General features: G+C 42.5%; 1 protein-coding gene across 11 annotated transcripts in view; it reads left to right on the top strand.

Annotated features, from left to right (window-relative positions):
* FOXK2 (forkhead box K2) overlaps window positions 1-24,429 on the top strand; it is a 115,870-nt gene extending 91,441 nt beyond the window's left edge. For all 11 annotated transcript variants that reach the window (XM_030534350.1, XM_030534346.1, XM_030534347.1 and 8 more), the window contains 5 exons: window positions 1,670-1,863; window positions 2,740-2,915; window positions 3,875-4,171; window positions 5,998-6,207; window positions 21,184-24,429. In XM_030534350.1, the coding sequence (XP_030390210.1) occupies window positions 1,670-1,863; window positions 2,740-2,915; window positions 3,875-4,171; window positions 5,998-6,207; window positions 21,184-21,380 (1,074 nt within the window). In that variant the 3' untranslated portion in view covers window positions 21,381-24,429. The remainder of the gene's footprint in view (window positions 1-1,669; window positions 1,864-2,739; window positions 2,916-3,874; window positions 4,172-5,997; window positions 6,208-21,183) is intronic.
* Window positions 24,430-25,763: the final 1,334 nt, after the last annotated feature.

The following is a 25,763-nucleotide window of genomic DNA, read 5'->3' as shown; positions in this document are numbered from 1 at the left end:
GTAAGATCACTGAATGTTTAGATGCATAATACTTTGCAAAAACAAAATGGCAGGCACAGCACACCCGTTATGTTTCAGAGAATTAAGTAAAAAGTATACTAATGCATAACAATAGGAAAATATAATAAAACTGAGTGGCTGGTTTGGTCAGTAATAATGTAAAATATTGCCATAATGGTAGGTAACTTACCTTATTTGTGAACAATACTCTTAGCCTCTGGCTTCAGGCAGTAGATGACAATTTTGGTAACAGCCTGAAGCATATAGGTTAATTGTTTCAGTACCTAATGAGGCTATAGATATTTGCTAGAACTTTTTTTGAAGGCCCATCATGATGGACTCAATCTGTCGTGTATTTTCCCTCCAGTCTAGAAAAGTTGGATTTAATCTTCTCTCCTAGCAGATGGAGACACAAATACAACTGATAAACTTATATTCTTCACACCACCTGCTAGTTCTGTTTGTCATTGACAGGGGAAACAGCTTCTGTTAGCATCAGATTGCATTGAAGAAACTGTACGAGGGTAACATTGCCCTGAATTCTCTAAGCCTGCTGTCAAGGTCATGAATCGCATCTGATGCTGACCTGTGACTAGGATTGGATTAAATTTTGAGGATTTTGAAGAGTGTTGATTTGGAATGTTTTATGAAAAATTTCCCCAGATGTTTCAGTGCTAACATTCAGTGGCTCAGAACTGGACAATTAAAGTTAGTACAAACTTGAATGGTTTCTTTCCCTGCACCTGAGTTATCAGATTCTGAAAGGTCTCAGTGTGAGTGGGGTGTGTGTGTGTATATGAAGCATATAAAGTCAATGATGGATTTTCCCCTTGCATTAGAACATCAGTACCTTCATCCATTTCCATTCAAGTCCCCTATGAAGTTGCAACAGATTTTAGTCTTCATGCCACTGCGTATTGGGCATATGGTAATATGCAGACCACAACATGGTATGATGCTTACCCTAGAACTGCATTTGGACCTACCACCATTCAGAGTTTTCCTAGGCCCACTGAATCCTTGGCCTCTATGTTGAGACTGTTAGGTGACTGGTATCTTTCCCAGTTTTGGGGAAGAATGACAGGGAACTGAAGTTGCCGAGAGAATCCTCCTCCTTTTGTGTGGCTTCTGGTAAGGAAAGGTGAACTCCTAAGTATTTAGCTGTATCTGACATTTCTGTAATAAAACTTTTCCTTTCCTTACTATGAAATAATGATAGAGTATTATTGTACAAGATCAGCACCAGAATCAGTGAATATAGCATGTTTTAGCAGCCCAATGGGAACAGTTTTGACTTGCATTTGAGCAGTGGAGGAAGGTATGGTGTTTCAGGTACTACTAATTCTTCTTTTTATCCACTGCTTTGTCCACACAACTTCTGAAACCATGCGTTGTGACTACTGTCCTTCTTGCGAGAGGATTGAAATGAGATTCCCTTAGGAGCTTTTTAGCGTTGTTATTTAATTGCTTGGAGAGGTTTGAGCAATGCCAAGGCTCCCTTCCCCAGGCTTAGTATGCTGCCTTTATAGCGCTACCAGGGAACTGCTACCCTAAGGAACTGGAGGCTTGAACCCTGAGTCTCCAGTACTACAGACCACTGCACTAGGCCACATTCTGACTTTTTAGTAAAAATATATATGAATTCTACATATTTTTTTATGTTCCATAGAATTCAATACGCCACAATCTCTCTCTGAATCGTTATTTCATCAAAGTACCACGTTCCCAGGAAGAACCAGGCAAAGGCTCATTCTGGAGGATAGATCCTGCCTCTGAAAGCAAATTAATAGAGCAGGCTTTTAGGAAAAGGCGGCCTAGGGGAGTACCTTGCTTTAGAACCCCTCTGGGACCACTCTCTTCTAGGTAAGGAAAAACAGATGAACAAAAAGACATTTAATTTTCAGAAGTTTACCTTAAATGTTAAATTTCCTGCTGGAAGTAAGAGAGAACAGTACTTTTAAATAGTAATATGTTGATACGGTAAGACTGAACTATAATTCTATTACAGAACCAAAAATAATGGCTGTTTTTAACCTTCAGGCTCGTACAAACTAGATAGTTTTGTATACAGTACTAAAATCACAAGTTTAGTTATTTAATTTAAAACACCAGTAAAGATTGCCCTCATGCACAAGGTTTGTTTTCTATTGCTTTTTCAGTGGTAATATACTGGCTCAGTTTACTTAAGTAATTGTTAGCTTGTTAACATATGAAGGGCTTTCTGTACTTCAGTGTTACACAATTACAATTTTAATTGCTAACTTTATCCCTCCCATGCCTTTAAAAATTGTGTTTAGTTTGATAATGTTTTACTAATATTCTTAATAGTGAAATATATAGACTTATTACTTATTACTAGCTATGTAAAGATTGTGACCCCTTTCTGCTGCTGCTTGGCTTCCTTTGACTTACCCTTAGAGCCACTCATCATTCTATCCCCCTAGAAAAAACATTTGTACTGTTGCATGGATTGCTTGGAAACACTCCATCAGAAAATGTCCAAATGTTTCTATTACATTAACCGTAGCCAAAGCCTGCCTTTGAATTCTCCCCTGGATTATAACAGAGGCTTTATGCAGAATCAAAATCATGGATTTGGTGGGTACTTGTTTGGTAGAAGGCAAAGGGTTCCCCCTCATGGAAAGTAGATATATTACAATTTTTTTAGAAGCAAGGTCACTCATCTTTCACAATTACTTAAAACATACCAGCTGCTGCTTTCATTTTCTTAAAATACAGAAGTGCCCCAGCGTCGCCTAATCATTCTGGAGTGTTGTCAGCCCACTCCAGTGGCGTACAGACCCCAGAGAGTTTGTCAAGGGAAGGATCTCCCGTCCCAATGGAACCTGAGCCTAGTGCTATCCATCCAAAATTAGCAGTAATACAAGAAGCACGATTTGCACAGAGTGCCCCAGGTGAGAGTTATTTAAATACTTTTTTGGTGTGGGGTGATGAGGGAAAATTAGTAAAATGTTGCCTGAAATAGTTTTGGTGGAATTCACACCTAAATTAAGAAATCAGTGAATGTTTTCAGATAGATAATTAACTTTTAAGGCAAAGCATGGAGAAGTGCATAAACTCTGTGCGTGAAATATTTTCTGAAAATGGCTAATATGGTCGATACATTTCCTTCCTGGTATTTATATATGTTCATTCCAGCACAGATAGATACTTACTTTTCTGGTAAGCAGAGACTGTACTTCTATCTCAGTTAGGAAAATAACGGCATATCAGTGACATCTCTTCTTCTGGAAAGCTATTTTCTTTTTGTGCAGCACATATTCTCCATGCGCAGAACATTAATTTGGATAAAAAGCTCCATTAAGAATGGTTGGTGAAAACCAACATGATTTCCTGGATCAAGGGTTGCTATACTAAATAAATAAAATGTCTTATTTACAGTACACATTTGTAGCCATTTTGCTCTTACCCAAAGCAGCAGGCAAGAGAACAAGAATTGGGAAAGGTTGAGGAGTTGAATGGTGGGATGTTTCTTTTGTACTGATTCATCCCCCCTACTCTCCTATATTTACCTGTATTGTATTGGTAGTTTGATTTGTATTCTAGCTATCAAGTTTCCTAATGATAACCTTTATGATACAGTGAAGGCCTGTATAGGTCTTTTGACAAGATGCATGGAGTCAACAACAGCAGTCCGATCATTCCAACTCTACATGCTAAAATTGTAAGGTGTAATTGTAAGGTGCAATAAGTCTCTTTATTTTCCATGTTTTAGCTCTTATAGCAACTAGTGAAAGGGAGTAGCGAGGGTTGCTGCTTTTACAAGGCTTCAGTGTTCAGTGTGTTTAAAAGGGTGATTAACTAAAAACATATATAAAAATCAGTCTAATTTATCTTTGCCTTTTTTTGATAGGATCACCTCTATCTAGCCAACCTGTTTTAATTACTGTACAACGGCAGCTACCACAAACTATTAAACCCGTCACCTACACTGTTGCAACACCTGTGACAACATCAACATGCCAGCAGCCTGTAGTTCAGACAGTTCATGTTGTTCACCAGATACCAGCTGTGTCAGTCACAAATGTGACTGGATTAGCACCAGCAAACACTTACACAGTAGCTGGACAGGCAGTGGTTACACAAGCTGCAATGGTAACCCAGCCCAAGGTAGAACCTCAAGAGAATGGAGACCACAAGGAAGTAAAAGGTGAGAATTGGCAGAGTTCAGTAAGTCTTATATAAATATGTGGTTGTCTAATGCCTTATTTACCTTTAAAAAATCACTTCATAGGTGCAAGTGGAAAAAAAAATGGTTAAAATTAGGGCTGTTAAGCGATTAAAATTAATTGCACACTTAATCGCACTTGTAAACAATAATAGAATGACAGTTTGGGATATTTTCTACATATTAAAATATATTGATTTCAATTATAACAGAATACAAAGTGTACAGTGCTCACTTTGTATTATTTTTTATTACAAATATTTGTACTGTAAAAAAAACAAGATATAGTAATTTGCAGTTCACCTAATACAAGTACTGTAGTTCAGTCTCTTTAACATGAAAGTTGAACTTAGAAATGTAGACTTATGTACGAATAAATAACTGCACTCAAATAAAACAATGTAAAACTTTAGAGCCTACAAGTCCACTCTGTCCTACATCTTGTTCAGCCAATTGCTCAAACAAGTTTGTTTACATTTGCAGGAGATAATGTTGCGTGCTTCTTGTTTACAATGTCACCTGAAAGTAAGAAATGACACTGTTGTAGCCGGTGTTGCAAGATATTTATGTACCAGATGCCCTAAAGATTCATATGTCCCCTTCATGCTTCAACCACCATTGCAGAGGACACGCATCCATGCTGATGACGAATTCTGCTCAATAACGACCCAAAACGGTGCTGACCGATGCGTGTTCATTTTCATTATCTAACTCAGATGCCACTAGCAGAAGGTTGATTTTTCTCTTTTGGTGGTTCGGGTTTTGTAGTTTCTGCATCAGAGTGTTGCTCTTTTAACTCTTCTGAAAGCATGTTCCACACCTCATCCCTCTCAGATTTTGGAAGGCACTTCAGATTCTTAAATCTTGGGTTGAGTGCTGTAGCTATCTTTAGAAATCTCACATTGGTACCTTCTTTGTGTTTTGTCAAATCTGCAGTGAAAGTGTTTTAAAATGAACAACATGTGCTGGATCATCATCTGAGACTGCTATAACATGAAATATATGGCAGAATATGGGTAAAACAGAGCAGGAGACATGCAGTTCTCCCCCAAGGAGTTCAGCATCATCAGTATGGAAGTATGTCCTCTGGAATGGTGGCCGAAGCATGAAGGGACATATGAAAGTTTAGCATATCTGACACATGAATACCTTGCAATGCCGGCTACAAAAGTGCCATGCGAACGCCTGTTCTCACTTTCAGGTGACATTGTAAATAATAAGTGGGATGCATTATCTCCCATAAATGTAAACAAACTTGTTTGTCTGAGCTATTATCTGAACAGGAAGTAGGGCTGAGTGGACTTGCAGGCTCTAAAAAGTTTTACATGGTTTTGTTTTGAGTGCAGTTATGTAACAAACAACAAATCTACATTTGTAAATTGTATTTTCATGATAAAGAGATTGCACTACAGTACTTGTATAAGGTGAATTGAAAAATAGTATTTTTGTTTAGCATTTTTACAGTATATTTGTAATAAAAAAATAGAAAGTGAGCAGTGTACACTTTGTATTTAATAAATTTTGGTATTCTATTGTTTAACAGTGTGGTTAAAACTGCGATTAATTGCAATTCATTTTTTAATCGCAGTTAAGCTTTTCGAGTTAATCACGGGAGTTAACTGCGATTAATCGACAACCTTAGGTAAAATAGAATTTTTATTCTGTGCTTTTTCAGATGCTTCGAGGTTGTTAGTAAGATTAATTATATTCATTGGAGGGATAAAGTAACTGAATCACTTTTTGTCGTGTTCTGTTTTAAGCCGTCTTGTCTTAACATAACATATTAAATAACTTTTGTTGTTTTCCAGTTAAAGTGGAACCTATACCTGCTATTAGCCATGCTACCATAGGAGCTGCTAGTCGTATCATTCAGACATCTCAGACCACGCCCTTACAGACAGTTACTATAGTGCAACAGGCACCTCTTGGTCAACACCAGCTACCAATAAAAACTGTAACGCAGAATGGAACACACATAGTACCTATCACCACAGCGATACAAGGACAGGGCAACACTGGTAAGCTTTTGATCAATATTCCCTATAGCCACAAACATTTCCAGTGTAGGAACTGCCTTCAGAATGAGCAAATTTGTACAGATTCTCATTGTAAAATCTCAGTTGTACTCACACAGAAAGCAACTAGAGTTGCACATACAGTTTCAGTTTTCAGCCTTCAGAGTGTGTGTGTGTGTGTGTGTGTGTGTGTGTGTGTGTGTGTGTGTGTGAGAGAGAGAGTGACAGACAGACATTTGGTGTCTCCTTTCACTGGTTGTTACCAGAATGGGAATTTAATCGCTGAAATTCTTAAAAGGGTCACTATCAGGGATTGCAACTGCCAAATTAAACCCAACCTAAAAATGACTTTTAAAATGTTGGTTTTTTTAGTTCTCAAAAACTCCGTTCCTGCGAAGCAAGGGCTGCAATACTAAAATGGTCAACCAATCCTCTGGGTGATCAAGAGCAAACTGGGTGAAAGGCTTCTTTGTGGGTCAGCTTTTTAGGTCATTCTTCTGCTCTACTTTTCTCCAAAGCTTCTGAAGAATTAAAAAATATTAAAATTTACAAGAATTCTAAAGGATTCTTTTAAAGCCTCTTGCCTGTCTTAATACCCTCTGACGTCTCAGTTTTTGACTAGGCAGTCTGATTGGATGGCAGGACAAACATACATTTGTATCAAATACAGCTTTTGGTTTGGTTTGCTGATAAATCTAATTTCATGTCTATTTGTTTTGACAGTTTCCCTTTTAAATAAATATGCCCAAGGTGAATTAAAAAATTATGATTTAAAAAAATATACAGTTGATTATGTAAAGATGATTAATCTACATGTTGCTAATTCTTTGCTTTCTTCTCAGTTTATACATACGTGTTTCTTTAAGTTTCCTAATTGTTCTGGAATTTCAGATTTTACATAGTGTGACAAAGTTCCTCCTCTACTCCGGTAGGTCCTGCGCTTATTGGCAGATTTGCTCACCTCAGTGATCTTCCCCACAGTCTGGGTCAACTCCTCCTCTGTCTGATCAGGAGTTGGGAGGTTTGGGGGGGGAACCCGGGCCCGCCCTCTACTCCGGGTTTCAGCCCTGAGCCCTGTGAATTGCAGCTGTCTATAATGCCTCCTGTAACAGCGGCATGACAGCTACAACGCCCTGGGCTACTTCCCCATGGCCTCCTCCAAACACCTTTTCCTCACCACAGGACCTTCCTCCTAGTGTCTGATAACACTTGTACTCCTTAGTCCTCCAGCAGCACACCCTCTCACTCTCAGTTCCTTGTGCCTCTTGCTCCCAGCTCCTCACACGCACTTCCTCTCCTCTGGCTCCCTCTGGTCTGACTGGAGTGAGCTCCTTTTTAAACCGAGGTGCGTTGATTAGCCTGCCTTGATTGGCTGCAGGTGTTCTATTCAGCCTGTCTGCCTTAACTGGTTTTAGCAGGTTCCTGATTACTCTAGTGCCACTCCTGCTCTGGTCACTCAGGGAACAGAAAATTACTCATCCAGTGACCAGTATATTTGCCCTCTACCAGACTCCTGTACCCCACTGGTCTGGGTCTGTCACATATTCCTCTCCCCTGCTCAACACCAAGGGGTTGGGCAGCTTAGGATGCCAGACAGTGCACACGGGATAAGCCATCGGCATTGCCGTGACGGCTCCCTGCTCTGTGTTGCACACAGAACTGGAAAGGTTGGAGAGATAAGAACCACCTGGTCACCTTGTGTTCCTCTCCTTGTTCTGCTGCATCCATTGAAGAGGGGCATAGTCAGTCACGAGGACAAATCTGCGCCCGAGTAAATATAGCGCAATGCTTCTGTGGCTCATTTTACGGCAAGGCACTCTCTCTCCACTGCATATTTTTGTTTTTTTGGAAGGAGTTTCCTACTGAGGTAGAGAATTGGGTGTTCCTCCTCCCCAACCATCTGTGATAGAATGACCTCCAACCCTACTTCCGATGCATCTGTCTGCAGGATAAATTCCTTTGTGAAATCAGGGGCTATCAGTACAGGGTTGCTGCAGAAGGCAGTCCTTAGGTCTGTGAATGCTTCCTCTGCTGCATCAGACCATCTCACCAGATCAGGTCCCCGGACTTTCACTAGGTCTGTCAGGGGACTTGCCCTTGTGGCAAAATGGGGGATAAATCGTTGGTAATACCCCAATACACCTAGGAGTGCCCGGACTTGTTTCTTGCGACGTAGTTGGGGCCAATTTTGAATGGCCTCCAACTTGTTCACTTGGGGTTTTACTAGACCTTTTCCCACAATGTAGCTAAGATATTTGGCCTATGTAAACCCTACAGCACACTTGGCACGGTTTGCTGTAAGGCCAGCTCTCCAGAAGGTATCAAGTACTGCATCCACCTTCTCTAGGTGGATTTCCCAGTCGGGGGTATGAATGACCACATCGTCCAAGTAGGCAGCAGCATAACTGTTATGCGGGCGTAATAGCTTGTCCATGAGGCTTTGGAAAGTAGCTGGGGCCCTATGTAGTCCAAAAGAGAGGACAGTATATTGAAAAAAACCCTCTGGTGTAGAGAACACAGTCTTTTCTTTTGCGTCTTTCGCAAGGGGAATCTGCCAGTACCCCTTTGTCAAGTCTAGAGTAGTCAAGTACTGGGCATTACCCAGATGGTCCACTAGTTCATCTATACGAGGTATGGAGTATGCGTCGAACTGAGATACTTCGTTTAGTCGCCGGAAGTCGTTGCAAAACCTTGTGGTGCCATCAGGTTTGGGCACTAGCACGATTTGGGCTGGACCACTGACTGTGGGATTCTTCGATGATCCCTAACTCCAGCTTTTTTTTTTTTATTTCTCCTTTTATTTCCTCCCTTTTGGCCGCTGGCACCCAATAGGGCCTCATTGTTGTTCTGGCCCCAGGGTTCGTGACGATGTGGTGATATGTCTCGGTTGTTCGACCCAGTTTTGTCAAGAACACATCTTGGTTCCGGAAGATCATCTCAGACATCTCATTCTTCTGGTCTGGTGTTAAATTGGGAGACACTCTCACCTGTTTGGAAGGCTTGTTTTCCTGGGTTAGGTCTTTTTGGACAGTTATGCACGCCTCTTGTGCATGCCAGGGTTTCAGAAGGTTGGTGTGATAAATCTGTTCTTGTTTTCGGTGTCCAGGCTGCTTCACCTTGTAGGTTACTTCCCCCACAGGTTCAACCACCTCATAGGGCCCCTGCCATTGGGCCAGAAGTTTGCTTTCTGCCATGGGCACCAATTGTGACAAAGTTTCTCCGCTACTCTGGTAGGTTCTGCTCTTATTGGCAGATTTGCTCACCTCGGTGATCTTCCCCACAGTCTGGGTCAACTCCTCCTCTGTCTGATCAGGAGTGGGGAGGTTTGGGGGGAACCCGGGCCCGCCCTCTACTCCGGGTTCCAGCCCAGGGCCTTCTGGATTGCAGCTGTCTATAGTGCCTCCTATAACAGCTGCATGACAGCTACATCTCCCTGGGCTACTTCCCCATGACCTCTTCCAAACAACTTTTTTATCCTCACCACAGGACCTTTCCTCCTGGTGTCTGATAACGCTTGTACTCCTTAGTCCTCCAGCAGCACACCCTCTCACTCTCAGCTCCTTGTGCCTCTTGCTCCCAGCTCCTCACACGCACTTCCTCTCCTTTGGCTCTTCCTTGCCTGACTGGAGTGAGCTCTTTTTTAAACCCAGGTGCCCTGATTAGCCTGCCTTGATTGGCTGCAGGTGATCTAATCAGCCTGTCTGCCTTAACTGGTTCTAGCAGGTTCCTGATTACTCTAGTGCCGCCCCTGCTCTGGTCACTCAGGGAACAGAAAACTACTCATCCAGTGACCAGTATATTTGCCCTCTTCCAGACTCCTGTACCCCTCTGGTCTGGGTCTGTCACAATAGGAACTTCTTTCTAAGAAATGTTCCTACTTAACTTGTTCATGTATGTTTGTAAAAGTCAAGTCCAGGGCTTTGTTAACATCTTTACTATGAGAAGAACACAAACGCAAACACAAAATGCAAACAGGCTATTGGGGTTGTCAGCCAACAACTCCTTCTTCAAGTGCTTGCTCATATCGATTCCATTTAGGTGTGCGCGCGCCGTGTGCATGTTCATCGGAAGATTTTTACCCTAGCAACACTCGGTGGGCCAGCTGGGCGCACCCTGGAGCAGCGCTGCTATAGCGCCGGATATATATCTCTGCCGGCCCAACCGCCCCTCAGTTCCTTCTTACCGCCCGTGTCGGTCATTGGAATTGTGGAGCACGGCTTTGCTGATCTCCACATCCCTAGCTTCTCGTAGTTCTCTACTCCTCACTGTGTTTATAGTTCGAGTTTTTGTGGTTATACTTAGTATTAGTACTTAGTTTTATAGTTAGTGTATATAGTTGAAAGGAGGATCGGGGATTAGCCCCTTTTCTCCGCCCCAGTGCGGCACCACCCAAGGCACCGGGATTCAAACCGTGCTCGGTGTGCCAGAAGCCGATGCCAATAGGGGATCCCCACGACTCCTGCCTCAAGTGCCTAGAGGAATCCCACCTTGTTGACAAGTGCCGCATTTGTAAGTCCTTTAAACCAAGGACGAAGAAGGAGCGGGACTTTTGATTTGAAGCAGCTCCTCATGGAGTCAGCACTTAGTCCTGCAGCATCGGTACCAAGCGCCCAACAGACTGCCTCGGTAAGGAGCGTTCCTGCAGCACCGGATCGCCCCGGTACTGAGAAGGACTCTCGGCACCAACTCCTCGGCACCCCTCCCTTTCCCCGACTGGGAAACGACATGCTGCTACAACTTCAGCCTCCCAGAAGGAGCACTCGTCTAAGACAGTTTGTCGGGCACCGTCGACGCCGGCACCACAGATAGCTGCTCCACCTGGGACGGCACCGTCGATTCCGGTCCCACAAGGGCCATTGAGTCCGGTGCCAGACAGCTCCCCAGCTCCTGCTGTGGTTGAGCTTGTTCTCCCTTCTACACCGGAGACCTTATCTACGGCAAGGGAGCTCATTTTGACGACGGAGCTGATGCATCCTCAACCCCCGGCACCGCCGGTGCGGGTTATTCAATCCATCGGCAAGCCAGCCCTGGTAAGGCTTCCGTCCGTCGATCCTCCAGAGAGACATCGTTCCTGATCGTGGTCTTGCAGACGCTCTTGATCGTGTCGCTCCTGCTCCCGGTGCCGCTCGCAGTCTCGGCACCCCTCTCTATCACGGTACCGGTCGCGCTCAAGGCACCGCTCAGCATCACGTTCACCGGACAGATACTCCCAGTACCGATCCAGCTCTCGGGTACTGTGTATCCCGCAGTCGCTCTAGGCAACAGGGCTCGAGATCCCGGTCGACCTCCCGGCACCGCTACGGTAGAAGGTCCCGGTCTCGCTCACGGTACCACCATAGCTCCCGGTACTGCCCCGGGATCGAGCGTCAAGAACAGTGCCGTCCTCACAGGGCCTCTTGGCACCACCGTGGCCTTCGAGACACACTTCAGTATCGTCTCAGGCCGGAAGTGCATCATACCATCCGGAGGGTGACTCTGACGTCCCCAGCCACTATCCGGAGAGACAAAGCCACGATCAAGGGCCTCATCACTGGTCCTTCTGGACACCATGGGCATACCACCAGGCCCAAGGTGCCCCGTCAGTGGCTCAGCGCTCGGCCCCCTCAGAACACCGGGTTCGAGAGTCGACAGTGAGCCGCTCTCCCCCTACGGGCATGGATGAGGGTCCAATTCCATGGGGGGGCACAGAGGTTCCACCTGATCCAGCTGATGCTCCTCCTGTACACGACCCACCTCAGGACCCGTTGGTCCCGGGCCTTTCCTCCTGTTCCTCACCTGATGAGGCGGTAGCAGGAACATCCTCTTCAGGCCCTCCGCCAATCAATCTCAGGGCCTATCAAGACCTCTTGAGGCAGGTGGCCCAGAATATGAATTTGCAGATGGAGGAGGTCACTGAAATAGAGGACACAGTTGTGGACATCTTGTCAGCTGATGCACCTACTACAGTGGCGCTCCCGTTCATCCGCACTATACAAGCCAATGCAGACACCATTTGGCAATCCCCAGCTTCAATTCCACCAACAGCTAGGGGAGTAGAGAGGAAATATATGGTCCCCTCAAAGGAGCATGAATACGTCTACACCCATCCACCTCCCTGCTCTCTGGTTGTCCAATTGGTGAACGAATGGGAGCGTCATGGCCAGCAAGCATCAGCTCCTAAGGCGAAGGAGGCTAGACGTATGGACCTCCTAGGCTGCAAAATATACTCGGCTGAGGGCCTCCAACTTAGGGTGGCAAATCAACAAGCCCTCCTAGGCCAGTACAATTTTAATACCTGGGTGTCAGTGGGGAAGTTTACGGAGCTTCTTCCCCAGGAGTCCCGTCCAGAGTTTACAGCCCTGCTCGAAGAGGGCAAAAAGGTGGCAAGAACCTCCCTCCAGGCCTCTCTGGATGCCGCGGACTCGGCAGCCAGAACTCTGGAAACCAGAGTGACGATGAGGCATATCTCCTGTCTTCAGGTCTTCAGGACTTACCTTTCGAGGGACAGGGCCTCTTCTCAGACAAAACCGACCCCAGGTTACAAAGCCTCAAGGACAATCGTGTCATAATGTGCTTGCTGGGTATGCACATGCCAGTGACCCAACGAAGGTCCTTCCGGGCCCAGCCATACCGCCCGTACAACCAGACTAGGCCGCGTCAAGACACTACCAGGAGGCGTGCCAGGGGGAATTGGTGGAGACAGTCTGGCCCTCAAGGATCCCAAAGTCAAATGCCTCCTAAACCACCAACGGGGCCTAAGCAAAACTTTTGATGGGACGCCCGAGGACGGCCCACCGTTATCCTACCGGATCCTTCTCCCTCCTTTTTCAACCGCCTCTCCCATTTCCTCCCTGCCTGGTCCCAGCTAACCTCCGATCGTTGGGTCCTTCGCACGGTGGAAACGGGATACCATCTACAGTTTGTTTCAACCCCTCCCTCCCACTCTCCCTACCCGTCCCTCTTCAGGGACCCCTCTCACGAGCAATTCCTCTGGCAAGAGGTCCAGGCGCTCCTAAAGCTGGGGGCCATAGAGGAGGTGCCAAAAGACATGAGGGGCAAGGGGTTCTATTCCCGCTACTTTTTAATCCCCAAGGCAAAGGGAGGTCTACGACCAATCCTAGACCTGCGAGAACTCAACAAATTCCTGATAAAGTTGAAGTTCTGCATGGTATCCCTGGGGACCATCATCCCATCTCTGGATCCAGGAGACTGGTATGCCGCCCTCAACATGAAGGACGCTTATTTCCACATCGCCATTTATCTGCCACACAGATGGTACCTCCGTTTTGTGGTCAACCACCAACCCTTTCAGTTCACGGTTCTTCCCTTTGGCCTTTCTACAGCTCTAAGGGTCTTCACCAAATGCATGGCTGTAGTAGCCGCCTCCCTCAGGCATCGTCGAGTACATGTCTTCCCATATCTCGACGATTGGCTTATTCGAGGGACTTCTCGGTCACAAGTATCGCAGCACCTGTGCATTGTCAGAGACCTCTTCGGGAGCTTGGGTCTCATGATCAACACAGAAAAGTCTGCTCTCACGCCCATGCAGAGAATAGACTTCATCGGAGCTGTTCTGGACTCCAGTTTGGCCAGAGCCTGCCTGCCTCCCCCAGTCTCGTTTCCAAACAACGGCTTCATTAATTCACAGTCTTCAATCCTTTCCGACAATGTTATTGTGGTCTTGCCTCGGCCTAGTAGGTCATATGGCCTCCTGCACTTTCGTGAGCAAGTACGCGAGACTACCTCTCCGTCCCTTCCAAACTTGGCTGTCTTCAATATACCATCCACACAGAGACAGTCTGGATTCCATGCTCACTATCCCCAGGAAGGTTCTCGACTCCCTCACTTGGTGGCTAGACCCCTCTCTGGTCTGTGCAGGGATGCCATTCCACCCACCACAACCCTCGGTAGCCCTAACCACAGGCGCATCATCTCTGGGTTGGGGTGCCCATCTCAAGAGTTGTCACACTCAAGGCCTCTGGTTGCCCCAAGAGCTGTCCCTGCACATCAACGTGAGGGAACTGAGAGCAGTCCATCTAGCATGCCAGGTGTTTCCAGACCACCTACAAGGCCGTTGTGTATCAGTGTTCACGGACAACATAACAGCCATGTTTTACATAAACAAGCAGGGCGGAGCATGCTCCTCCCTCCTCTGTCAAGAAGCCATCCACCTCTGGGAATTTTGCATAGCCCACTCTTTCGATTTGGTAGCGTCTTTTCTCCCAGGAGTCCAGAACACTCTGGCAGAGCACCTCAGCAGGTCCTTCCTGTCTCACGAGTGGTCGATACGTCCGGACTTTATCCATTCTGTTTTCCAGAGGTGGGGCTTTCCCCACATAGAACTCTTTGCCTCTCAAGAGAACAGGAAATGCCAGGTGTTCTGCTCCTTCCAAGGACGCTCCCCGGGCTCCCTCTGACGCATTCCTGATTCCATGGAAGAGGCACCTACTTTATGCCTTCCCCCCGTTTCCACTCGTCCACAGAGTCCTGCTCAAGCGCCTCAGGGACAGAGCCCACCTGATCCTCATTGCTCCAGCATGGCCGAGGCAGCATTGGTACACCCTGTTGTTCGACCTCTCCGTGGCAGACCCGGTCCCCCTGCCACTCTGGCCGGACCTCATAACACAGGACTTCGGAAGGCTTCACCATCCGGACCTGCAATCCCTTCATCTGACAGCATGGCTGCTACGTGGTTGAGCCAGTCACAATTGCGTTGTTCCGTATCGGTACAACAGGTGCTCTTGGGCAGCAGGAAGCCTTCCACAAGGTTGACATATCTCGCCAATTGGAAGCGTTTCTCCCACTGATGTGCTCAGAGTAACTTAATCCCCGGACAGGTTTCTGTCCCCTTTGTCCTGGATTACCTATGGTCCCTCAAAGAGCAGGGCCTGGCGGTCTCTTCTATAAGGGTGCATCTCGCAGCTATTTCAGTCTTCCACCCGGGGGAAAGTGGCAGCTCAATCTTTTCTCATCCCATAGTTTCCAGGTTCCTTAAGGGATTGGAGCGGTTGTACCCTCAAGTCAGATGCCCGACCCCTACGTGGGATCTAAACGTGGTGCTAGCCAAGCTTATGGGTGCCCCTTTTGAGCCTCTGGCCACCTGCTCGCTGCTGTACCTCTCCTGGAAGACAGCCTTCCTTGTCGCTATCACCTCAGCAAGACGAGTATCAGAGCTTTGAGCTTGGACTGTGGATCCCCTGTATACGGTATTCCACAAGGACAAGGTACAGCTGCGACCACACCCGGCATTCCTCCCTAAGGTGGTGTCTGCCTTTCATGTTAATCAAGACATCTTTCTCCCAGTCTTTTTCCCGAAGCCGCATTCATCGCGTCGGGATCAACTACTACATACCTTGGATGTCCGCAGGGCTCTCGCCTTTTATATCGAGAGAAACAAACCCTTCCGACAGTCACCCTAGCTCTTTGTAGCCGTGGCAGACTCGATGAAAGGCATGCTGGTCTCTTCCCAACGAATTTCATCTTGGGTGACATCCTGCATCCGAACATGCTATGAATTGGCTGACATTCCAGCTAGCCATCTCACCGCCCATTCTACTCGGGCGCAAGCCTCATCTGCCGCTTTCCTGGCCCATGTCCCTATCCAGGAAATATGTTGCGCTGCTACATAGTCTTCCATTCACACCTTTGCCTCACACTACGCATTGGTTCAGCAGTCCAGGGACGATGCAGCCTTTGGCTCAGCAGTTTTGCATTCCACAACGTCTCACTCCAACCCCACCGCCTAGGTAAAGCTTGGGAATCACCTAATTGGAATCGATATGAGCAAGCACTGGAAGAAGAAAAGACGGTTACTCACCTTTGTAACTGTTGTTCTTCAAGATGTATTGCTCATATCCATTCCACACCCGCCCTCCTTCCCCACTGTCGGAGTAGCTGGCAAGAGGGAACTGAGGGGAGGTTGGGCCGGCAGGGGCATATATCCGGTGCTATAGCGGCGCCACTCCAGGGGGCACCCAGCCGGCCCACCGAGTGTTGCTGGGGTAAAAACCTTCCGACAAATGTGCACGCAGCGTGCGCACACCTAATTGGAATGGATATGAGCAACACATCTCGAAGAACAGTTACAAAGGTGAGTAACCGTCTTTTCCAACATAATGAGCTTTTATAAGTCAAGATATCTGGAATGCTTCAGCAAAGCTATATTCCTCCATCAAGGTTTGCTGTTTGAAGTCAGTTAAAAGTTCTCGAAAATGCCATTCTTGGGTGCATGGCTTTGTATTTAGGAACCTAATTTTAGGCTTCTATTCTTAAAAATATTGGCCTTTGTATGCAAAAAAGAAGTTTGCAATAACTTTATTATTATTGAAAAATCTAAGTAACTTTTCATTATCATCTCTGAAACCATTTTGTTTTGAAATGACAAAGATTTTATGTCACTAGAAGTTTTTAAATCAAAATACAATTTTAGCCCCTTACGCTATAACCATTTAGATGCATGGTTAAAGTTAAGTTCATGAGTAATTCCATTGAAGTCAGTGGGACAATTCATGTGAGTAAAATTAGATGTATATGTTCAGTATTTGCAGAATCAGAACCTTAATTTTCAATATTGCATTTTTTTTGCCAACATCAGTTTTATAAAATTCAAATAGACCCCTTTCAGTTAAGGCATTTAAAACAAAAACCACTTCATTTATAATTCATTATAAATCTAAATCTAAAATTGCCATAGCACACATTTTGAATTAGTTTTACAAAGCTTCAACCTGATTTAGTCTTCGATTCAAATAATTTAAAATTGCCTTAAGTTTAATCACTCCACCCTGAATTTGCCATTCTGGAACAGACAGGTGATCCATTTATTGTCTGCATCTTTATTTTTGACAGTGCCCTGTACCAGGTGTTTCAAATAAAGCTGCAATAATCCCCTTAATGGGCAGTTCTGGAGTAACTACTCAAAACAGAGAAGTTGTGTTCTTAACCCAAGTATTTGCTTATGCCCAGAAGCATTGGGGCTTATATCATAGATTTTCTCTTAACTGTCATGTCCATATGACTGTTGTTTTTTGAATGCTGCTTTGTCTTGTGGCTAGTAGTTTGCACAGGTTAATACCTTATTTTCTAAACAAAACATTTCCTGTTATCAGTTTAAATTTTTGTTTGACATTTAGTTTAATTGGATGTATCCTTTTGAATTACGGTAATAATTTGGACCATCTGTTTTATTTTTTCTGAACAATTTACTATATGCCCCCTCTTATTTGTCTCCTTAGTTAAGCAGTCCTAATCTTTTCAATATCTCATATAGGAACCTTTCCATTTCTCTGTCGTAGCAGATCATCTGTATCTGCTAAATTTTTCTGAGATGGGATGACCAGGGCTAAAAGCATTATTCAAGATGAGGATGTAACATCATTTTATATAATAGCATGATAGTATTCTTGATATGAGCAGGTATTTTACTGAAAGCTAGGTCCTTTTTGTGAGTGGTTTCAGTTAAAATAGAATGCTGTAATGTTTATTAGTTTAAATTATTCCGTCCAGTGTGCACTACTTTGCATATTTCCAAATAGCAATTGAACTACTATCATGGGTCCATTTGCCTGGCTTTGATAGGTCCATGTGAAGTTTGTCTTTTTTTTGAGTGTCTTAAATTTTGTCATTGTGACACTTGAGTTTTCCCTTAGTTTTCGCTTTTGAAAATGGGAATTTAAGTTCTTAAATCATAGGAGTTTTTGAAAATTTTACCCCAAATCCAAAGTCGCCTTTTCTCTTGTGTGTGCTAAAGCTAGTTGTTCCAAGAAGCAAGTATTTATGGAATCAAGGGATTACTTCTCTAAACAGGCTTATATGCAGGTGACTGAAGTCGCCTACTGTTGCTTGTGTTTAGAATACATTACTCTCTCCATAGGAGAGTTTTCATGTAGAAATTGTCATCTTGAAAGTAAGGCTCAGACTTTTTAAACATCTGGGTTTTAAAACAGCTTTTTATGTAATTACAGTGGTCTTTTTTTTTCTTTTTTTTCTTTTTCTTTTGTTCCATCTGAAGTAACTGTCTTCCTTGCCAGCTATTCAGAGATCAGATTAAGAGCTAATCACAGTGCTTTCTAGAAAGCAAATGTTTTGTGCAAAACCAAGTAAAAGAGATGTAATAGGAAAGCAGTCTCTTCACTGGGAGAAGAGACTTTGTGAAGTATCTGCTGTATCAGAAAAGCATCTTAACAGTATAGATAGTATCAAGCTGTTTGCTGGCCACATAAAATTAACTGTGAACAGGAGTTCTCTACTATAGTTTAGTAAGAACAGACTAATCTGAGCTCCATAAAGGAAGTTTAAAATCAGAGTATCTATCAGAAATGCATGTTTCTGTTGTTGGAACGAACAAGTAGCTTTTAACTCTTTTTAATAAAGTGTTAATGAAACCTTGTTTAGTCTCCAAACCAAATTTCTGATAGGCACTCATCCCTGTTTAATTTTCTTTTTCCATTACAACCATTAATGTCTTTCCTGAACGGATAAAAGCAAATCAGTCTTTGAACAGTCTTTTGTTAGTTTAAATTACAGTGTTGCAGGATTTTAAATTGTTCTTGGACTAAAATACTGACATTGATACTGCAGATGCTGGTGATTCAGTCACTATATACAGGAATTGATTTTATAAAACATGGTGCTGCATATATTCTCTAGCTTCCTTTTCAAGGTGATTCTGAAATTTATTTTCCTTTGCCCATTAATTTATTCTGGTTGGTAGCTGGATTTTTCTGCTGCAGAAAACATTGCCTTAGATTCTTAATCCTACTTTTGGCCAAAGAATTATTTTTTGTTGTGCATTGCCCTCATTCCTAGCCGTTGGGTTCATTGATTGTTGTAGTGTAAATACCAAAGAAGAATATGAGCTGTTTTTTCTAAAAATCTACGTTTTGTCATCTTTATAATGTCATCCTTTTTCTGCGATACATATTTACAAAGGTCAGAGGTGTATTGTGTCTATAAAATTAAAGTGGCTTGTGCACTTTTCAGTCACATTTACTCCCCCCAACTGAAATTATATTTTCGTCAGAGCTGTGAGAGTGCAGAAAGGAAGCTCTTTTGTGTAGCCTGATGGTGTCCTTGTTAAATTCAAAGTTCTCACCTATCATTTCCAAGTCCTCGGATATTTCATTGTCTAACATAATAGTATTTTAGTAGTATTTTCAGGGGGCGTTATACAGTACTAATCTAGGACCTGTGATTTTTTTCCTAAATGCTGACAAGTAGAGGGACAACTGCTTTGGGAGACAGCTTCTTAAGACCTTGGCTCCTCTCTGGCCACATGACTTCTGCTCCTAGGACAGCTAGGTCTCTCTTCTGTCCCTTTTATTCATATATTCCAACAGGAAATACAATATAATGTGTAATAATTAGGGGTTTCTCAAGTACAGCCACCACCAACCTAAAGATTAAAATTTAGGAAACGCTGGATTAGTCAAACACATTACACAGCAACAGTTCAGCCACTTATAGACTCCCTAGTCTTCAATGGGCCCCACTCAGTACGCATGCATCATGCAACACAGCAAAATCTCCACCAAAATAACTTTGGAGCATGAACAGTAAGATGTCAGCTATGCAGCTTTCAGACCACAGTAACTTACGCAGTGAACCAAAGGTGGTCTCAGGATTTGGGAGAAGTAAAGATGACTTAAAACTGTCTTCCTCATCATCCCATGATACTTCGCTGAGCACAGCTCGCCTAGGTCAATAAATCTGGTCCTTTAAATCTAAAAATTGAACTAAAATACTTTTAGTCTGAGAGGAAAAACATTAAAAAAAAACAAAACAAAAAACAAAAGCACCAGACACACATTTCACTTATTCAGTATGGTGCAGAATACTTTGCTAAATTTCTTTTACGTAGCATTAACTGTTCAGTCTGCTAAACTGTAGCAATGTACTTAATCAGCTACCCCCTAATTTAGCTATACAGAACTGTGGAACTTTGCTCTATATAAGATCCTGCTTTGAAAAAGGAATTAAGCAGTATGGATGAAAGGTTTTGTACTACAGTGCATAAGTGTTTTCTTTGCTGTATACATTACACTATTGCATGCAAAAACTGCACCCATGCAACCTTAATTTAGCCTCCATATGCATTATGATACGTTCTTCAATTACATGATTACATACTACTTTTTCTACAGGACCTCTGCCTCATTCAGTGTTCACTGAATGAACAGCCACTCAATAGTTCGTTTTATCCTTGTTCAGTGTGTGGCCAGCATTGCATTATTTGTACACCATTCAAACCCTGCTCTCAGAACAGTGAGTTTTGTTGTTTGGTTTTGGTTTTGTAAATATTTTTCTGGAAATTCCAGATTCTGTTCACCTCGCTTACATCAGCATATTGGAGAAATCTGCAAATGGAGTGCAGAGTGAAGTTTTAAGATACATTTAAAAACATAACTTCAGCATAATATGCTAGTCCCTTGTTGCCAAAGAAAGTAATGGAGAATAACTAGTTCTGAGAGCACTTCCCAGCTGTGCCAGAGACTCCATGTGTGATGCTGGGTAAAGTCACTTAGTCTCTCTGTGCCTTAGTTTCCTGGCCACAGAATGAAGATACTTCCTTTCTCCCATCCTTTTTCTTGACTATTTAAATGGTAAGTTCTTCAGGGGCAGGGATTCCAATGTTTGTACAAGTGTCGGAGCGGTAGCCATGTTAGTCTGGATCTGTAAAAAGCAGCAGAGAGTCCTGTGGCACCTTATAGGCTAACAGACATATTGGAGCATGAGCTTTGGTGGGCGAATGCCCACTTCGTCAGACACAAGCTTATGCTCCAATATGTCTGTTAGTCTATAAGTTGCCACAGGACTCTTGGATAATGTTTGTACAGTGAGTTGAAAAATGTGCCCTGAATCCAGGTTGGGGCCTCTAATGCGCTGCTGTAAAACAAATAATGAATTCATAATGTTCATGATGTTTAACAATGTTAGTTTGACTCTTGTATTGTCTGTTTCAAAATTAATTTGGAATCTGAAGTTTTTCATTCTTTCTTACAGCTGCTGCAAGTCCTTTGCATATGTTAGCAACCCATGCATCCGCATCAGCATCTCTTCCAACAAAACGCCAGAATGGAGACCAGTCAGAACAACAAGAACTTAAACGTATCAAAACAGAGGATGGAGAAAGCATAGTCATAGCTGTTAATGTGGACACCCCATCTGTTGCAGTGAGTGATCAAGGCAGCCAGAACTAGAAGCGTAGTGGAGTTTTTTCTTTTTTCTTTTTTCTTTTTTTTTTTTTTTGGGGGGGGGGGGATCAACTCCATGGTGCCAAACGGAGACACTTAAATATAACACCTAAAACATTGGAACATGTTCTCATGCAGTGGGGAAAGGGGCCCTGTGATCAGACTTCAACTTTCAGCACTGAAAAAACAACACAGGTGGCCTTAAAACTCAGTAATTTAAAAAAATCAAACTGCAAAACATCTTGTTCCAGAGGCTGTGACCCTGCTCCTCCCCACCCCCTTTTGAACTAACTGTGTACACTGAGGAGAAATCCAGTGTTGGGGAGGTCTGCAGCTTTATAAAATCTTTATTGGATTATTTTAAGGACTGATTATCTCAGTGTAACGGCAGCATGATAAGCGCTTAGTGTGAACTGGTTTCAAACGATTGTATATTCCTTAAAGGGAACAGAGGCAAGGAGCCATTTCCTACATCTTGGCAGCTAGCCTTTCATAATGACCTACCCAATGCAGTTGTTGGTAGATATGCAGTATTTTGTTGTTCACATGTGGAATTAGAAATTTTTGAGGTGTATTTTCATTTCTTTGCAAAATAATGGGGTCTTTGACATTTCAAATCACTCCATTTCTACTCCGGAAACTTTGGAATCACACACAACTTTTCATGTGAAATTTTGTTTAGTAAAAAACTGAATGTAGGGTTTTTTAACCAATGGAATGATTTACTTTTGTCGGTCCTGTTAAAGTTCAGATAAAGCTACTTTATTACATCTGCAAATTTTCATATTTTAGCAGTTGCCTGATAAATTTAATCAAATTTTATTACCATGTGTAGTGATCAAATGCTTCTTCGGGCTTGCATGTAACTGATTAGAAATTACAATGTAAATGAGCCGTTAACTGACGTAAAGAACTGCTATGAATTTGACCAGAGCTGCACTTACCTGTTTCTCTTTCTTGCTACCTTTTGCTGTTTGTTACTTTGTGTTGACTTTGACTGTTCCTGGCGCATTTTTCCAGTCTAAAGTAAAACAAGAGTCTCGCTTAATATTGTGTATGTTTAAGATAACAGACTGTTCTTCATTTAGAAAAGATAAAATTCTTTATCACAAGTCCTTTTAAAAAGAGAGTAAAAATTATCTTGTCAGAGGTATATTAAGTATTTTTAAGCTTAAGCACCCATCTATAGAAATTAATCTGACCAGTTTATCCATAAAACTTTTGGTATCATACACTGACCCTCTGGGGTCTCCATTAAGAGTAGCTGTTGTGGTTTTCTAACAGTGGCTACCATATTATTATAATAAAAGTTGGGTTTTTTTTTTAAATGTGTGTTCTGCGGTTGAACAGTTTAAAATGGATTGGTAATTATTCACGTTAATTGTGGTAATAGATTCCACCTTACATTTCCAAATTAAACTAAAAGTTTAGGATGCTGTTCAGTCTTTAATTCACATAATGTCTTTTTCCTTCTACGGTGAGGTGAGTGAAGGCTGGAGAGTGGTATTAAACTTTGAATTCCAGTTTGTTACTTTCTGTTATTATCATGCAATTATTTATATAAATATTTCTTTTCCATTTCAAAAAAGAAAAATCTGTATTTTCATGATGGACTGAAACGGCTTATATTTAGGCAGCTTTAGAAAACTCTATTTACCTGAAGACCAAATTGAGAAATCTGTACTGAGTATCATGTTAATCCACAAAATGGAGCTGTTACAATGTCAATGCGGATAATACATATTAAAAATTGTGAAAAACACTGTACGCTAGCTGAGTTTATAAGAGGCATTTTTAAAAAATCCATGATGTAAAACTCCAGAATGATATTCAGTGTGTTAATGGGAGTTTAAAAAAAAAATTGAGAACAATAAGCATCCCTTGATAGTAATCCGGTTTTTGTTATTGGACACTTTATAATTTATACACAGCCATGTAGATTTAATTTAAAATCAAGGCAGTAGTAGTTGGATATAAACCTATTGATTAGAACTTGGTTTATATTCAGAAGTGAATCTGTTCACAACTAGAAATGAGTGAATGAGTTAAATCTTTTTAATAAATGTTAAATTATTCAAAAAATACCACTAAATTAGTCTAACATTTACTCCCAAGTGTGTTTATGAAGTGTTCATGTAGGTCTACTGCTTGTCAGTTTATACTGGCACTGCCAATATAGCTGCTAATAGCAGAGCAAGTGGTGACTTGGTCCTGAATGTTTAAGCAGAAGAAGGCTGTGCTGGCAAACTGTTCTTGATCCTGCTAGTATGGAACAGATTTGGCCCTATCTCTTTTATACCCTGAAGGTTCTGCAAATGGAAATTTGGTAGATCTTGATTAAAACCATTTTGAGCCGCATGGAGTTTATCACAGGAAGTTGCCTTCATTAATGTATGGGTTTCCAAGCAATCTTTAAAATTACTCAAGTAAAAAATGCATAACTTCTTCCACGGATGCAGTACAGGATTTAACTACTAAAAATTGAAACCTAAATGAATTGACAATGTCAGATTATTTTTAAATTGAACTGTTCCTTCGGTAGTTTAATATATTACACTCTTCTTAATGTCAAACAGGTTTGGGGGTGGAAAGCACCTAGATGATACAATGATGCATTTGGTGAGATTCTGTATTTACAACAGTGCTTCTCTTGATATGGTACTGATGACCTTATTGAGTCAGAGTAGAATCTTACAGCAACCTTGCTTTTGCTTTGACTGACCAAAAACTTCCCCAAATATGCCATAAATGTGAGGCTTTGGCCTCCCTCTAATATTGATTGGTCTCTGATCCAGTTGCCTCTATGACTGTGATGTACTGTATTACGCTAACTACCTTCCCTTGGATTCCTTCCAGTGTCCATCTCTCCTTTTTAACTGTGCTTTTATGAAAAAGGCTGTGAAAGAGTCTAATATTAGCAACCCAGCTTGTAGTACTCTAAATGGGATTTGACCAAAGCATTTTATAACTTCCCACCTTACTTAGAGATTTGTTTACAATTGGCTATAACTTTACTGATTCAGATATGGAAGATTAAAGTGTTCACTAGCACCCAGTGCTAGTCTGTGTCTTGCTCTTATGCTGACTTCCCTGTGTGATGTGACTCTTCATGGCAATGTCTCCAAAACCCCACCTCTCCAAAGAGAAGACACTCTTATGAAATTGGGGTGGAGTGGGTGGTGGCACTAACTCAAGACAGCAAGACTTTAACCCAAGCCCCAGGGAGATAGGATCCTCTTTTAGTCCTGGAACAAGAATGTTCTCAGGGCTCTCCTCGGGCTGGCCATATGTTGCCAGCTCTCATCTATTGTATGGTGCTGCAAAGCCGTATTCAGAGCACAATACAACCAGAAAGGACTGCTGGTACAGTGGGACAAAACACTCATTTTTTTCTAGTAAGTGAAGTTATCTGAATGTTGAGCCCTCACACAGATTTTTGTCTGTTTGCCACTTTGCATAAATGCACAACAGTTTACTATTACACTATTCTTGATTTTACTGATTTAGGTACAGCCGCCTATGCTAACCACAAGGATATCTGTGAAAGTGCTTGGGTGAGTAAATCATAATTTCCAGAATAGATAACTAGACAGAAGAGAAAATAGGGATGGGAGTTTTTCAGCTTTCGTTGTTTTTGTTTGTTCCAGAGTGGAATGATTTAAATCACCAATTTTAATCCTGATTAAAATCAGACAGTTGGAAATCTTGATTTAAATATAATTTTTTTTCCTAAAGAAATGTTGATTCTCATTGGATGTTAACCATTAAACATGTAGATTTGCAACTAAACAGAGCCTTCACACTAAATTTGGTACTAATTTTGCTCACCAAGAAGATAAAGCATATTTATACAAATTTATATAAGCAGATATATAGCTTAACATACATTTATTCAGATTTTTTATTGTTCCAAAATGGTGAATGATGCATTTATTTACTAGATTAATTTTTTACTTGGGATTTGTGTCAGTCTGCAAGTGGATGGAAGTTGGAATTCAATCAAAAATGCACATAAACGGCAACTTAAAATTGTTTTTTTATTAGTTAAATAAACCTACCTTAAATGTGCTGGACATAAAAGGGGAAACAGGGTTATCAAAACATCTTTTGAATGTATGTGTAGTGAGTGAGTTGAACTGATTTGTTTCTGGTCGTCATGTCCTTTAATACTATAGGACTAGTAGTTCTTATATCTCATTTTTATTCATAGATTGGAAGAAAAAATGAGCTTTCCTGCTGCTTTAACTTACAGCTGCTTTCTTAGTTTTGAATGAACTAGTCATTGAACTGAAATGAAAACATTCTCTCAACCTGCAGAAGATGATACTGCTATCAGAAACCAGATTAGTGCTTCAGCAACCTGATTCCAGGTGTTCGCCAGTGTCATCC

This window comes from Gopherus evgoodei, chromosome 15, assembly GCF_007399415.2.
Source record: "Gopherus evgoodei ecotype Sinaloan lineage chromosome 15, rGopEvg1_v1.p, whole genome shotgun sequence".
NCBI lineage: Eukaryota > Metazoa > Chordata > Testudines > Testudinidae > Gopherus > Gopherus evgoodei.
The sequence above is the reverse complement of the archived record's forward strand: the minus strand, read 5'-3'. Positions and strand labels throughout refer to the sequence as shown.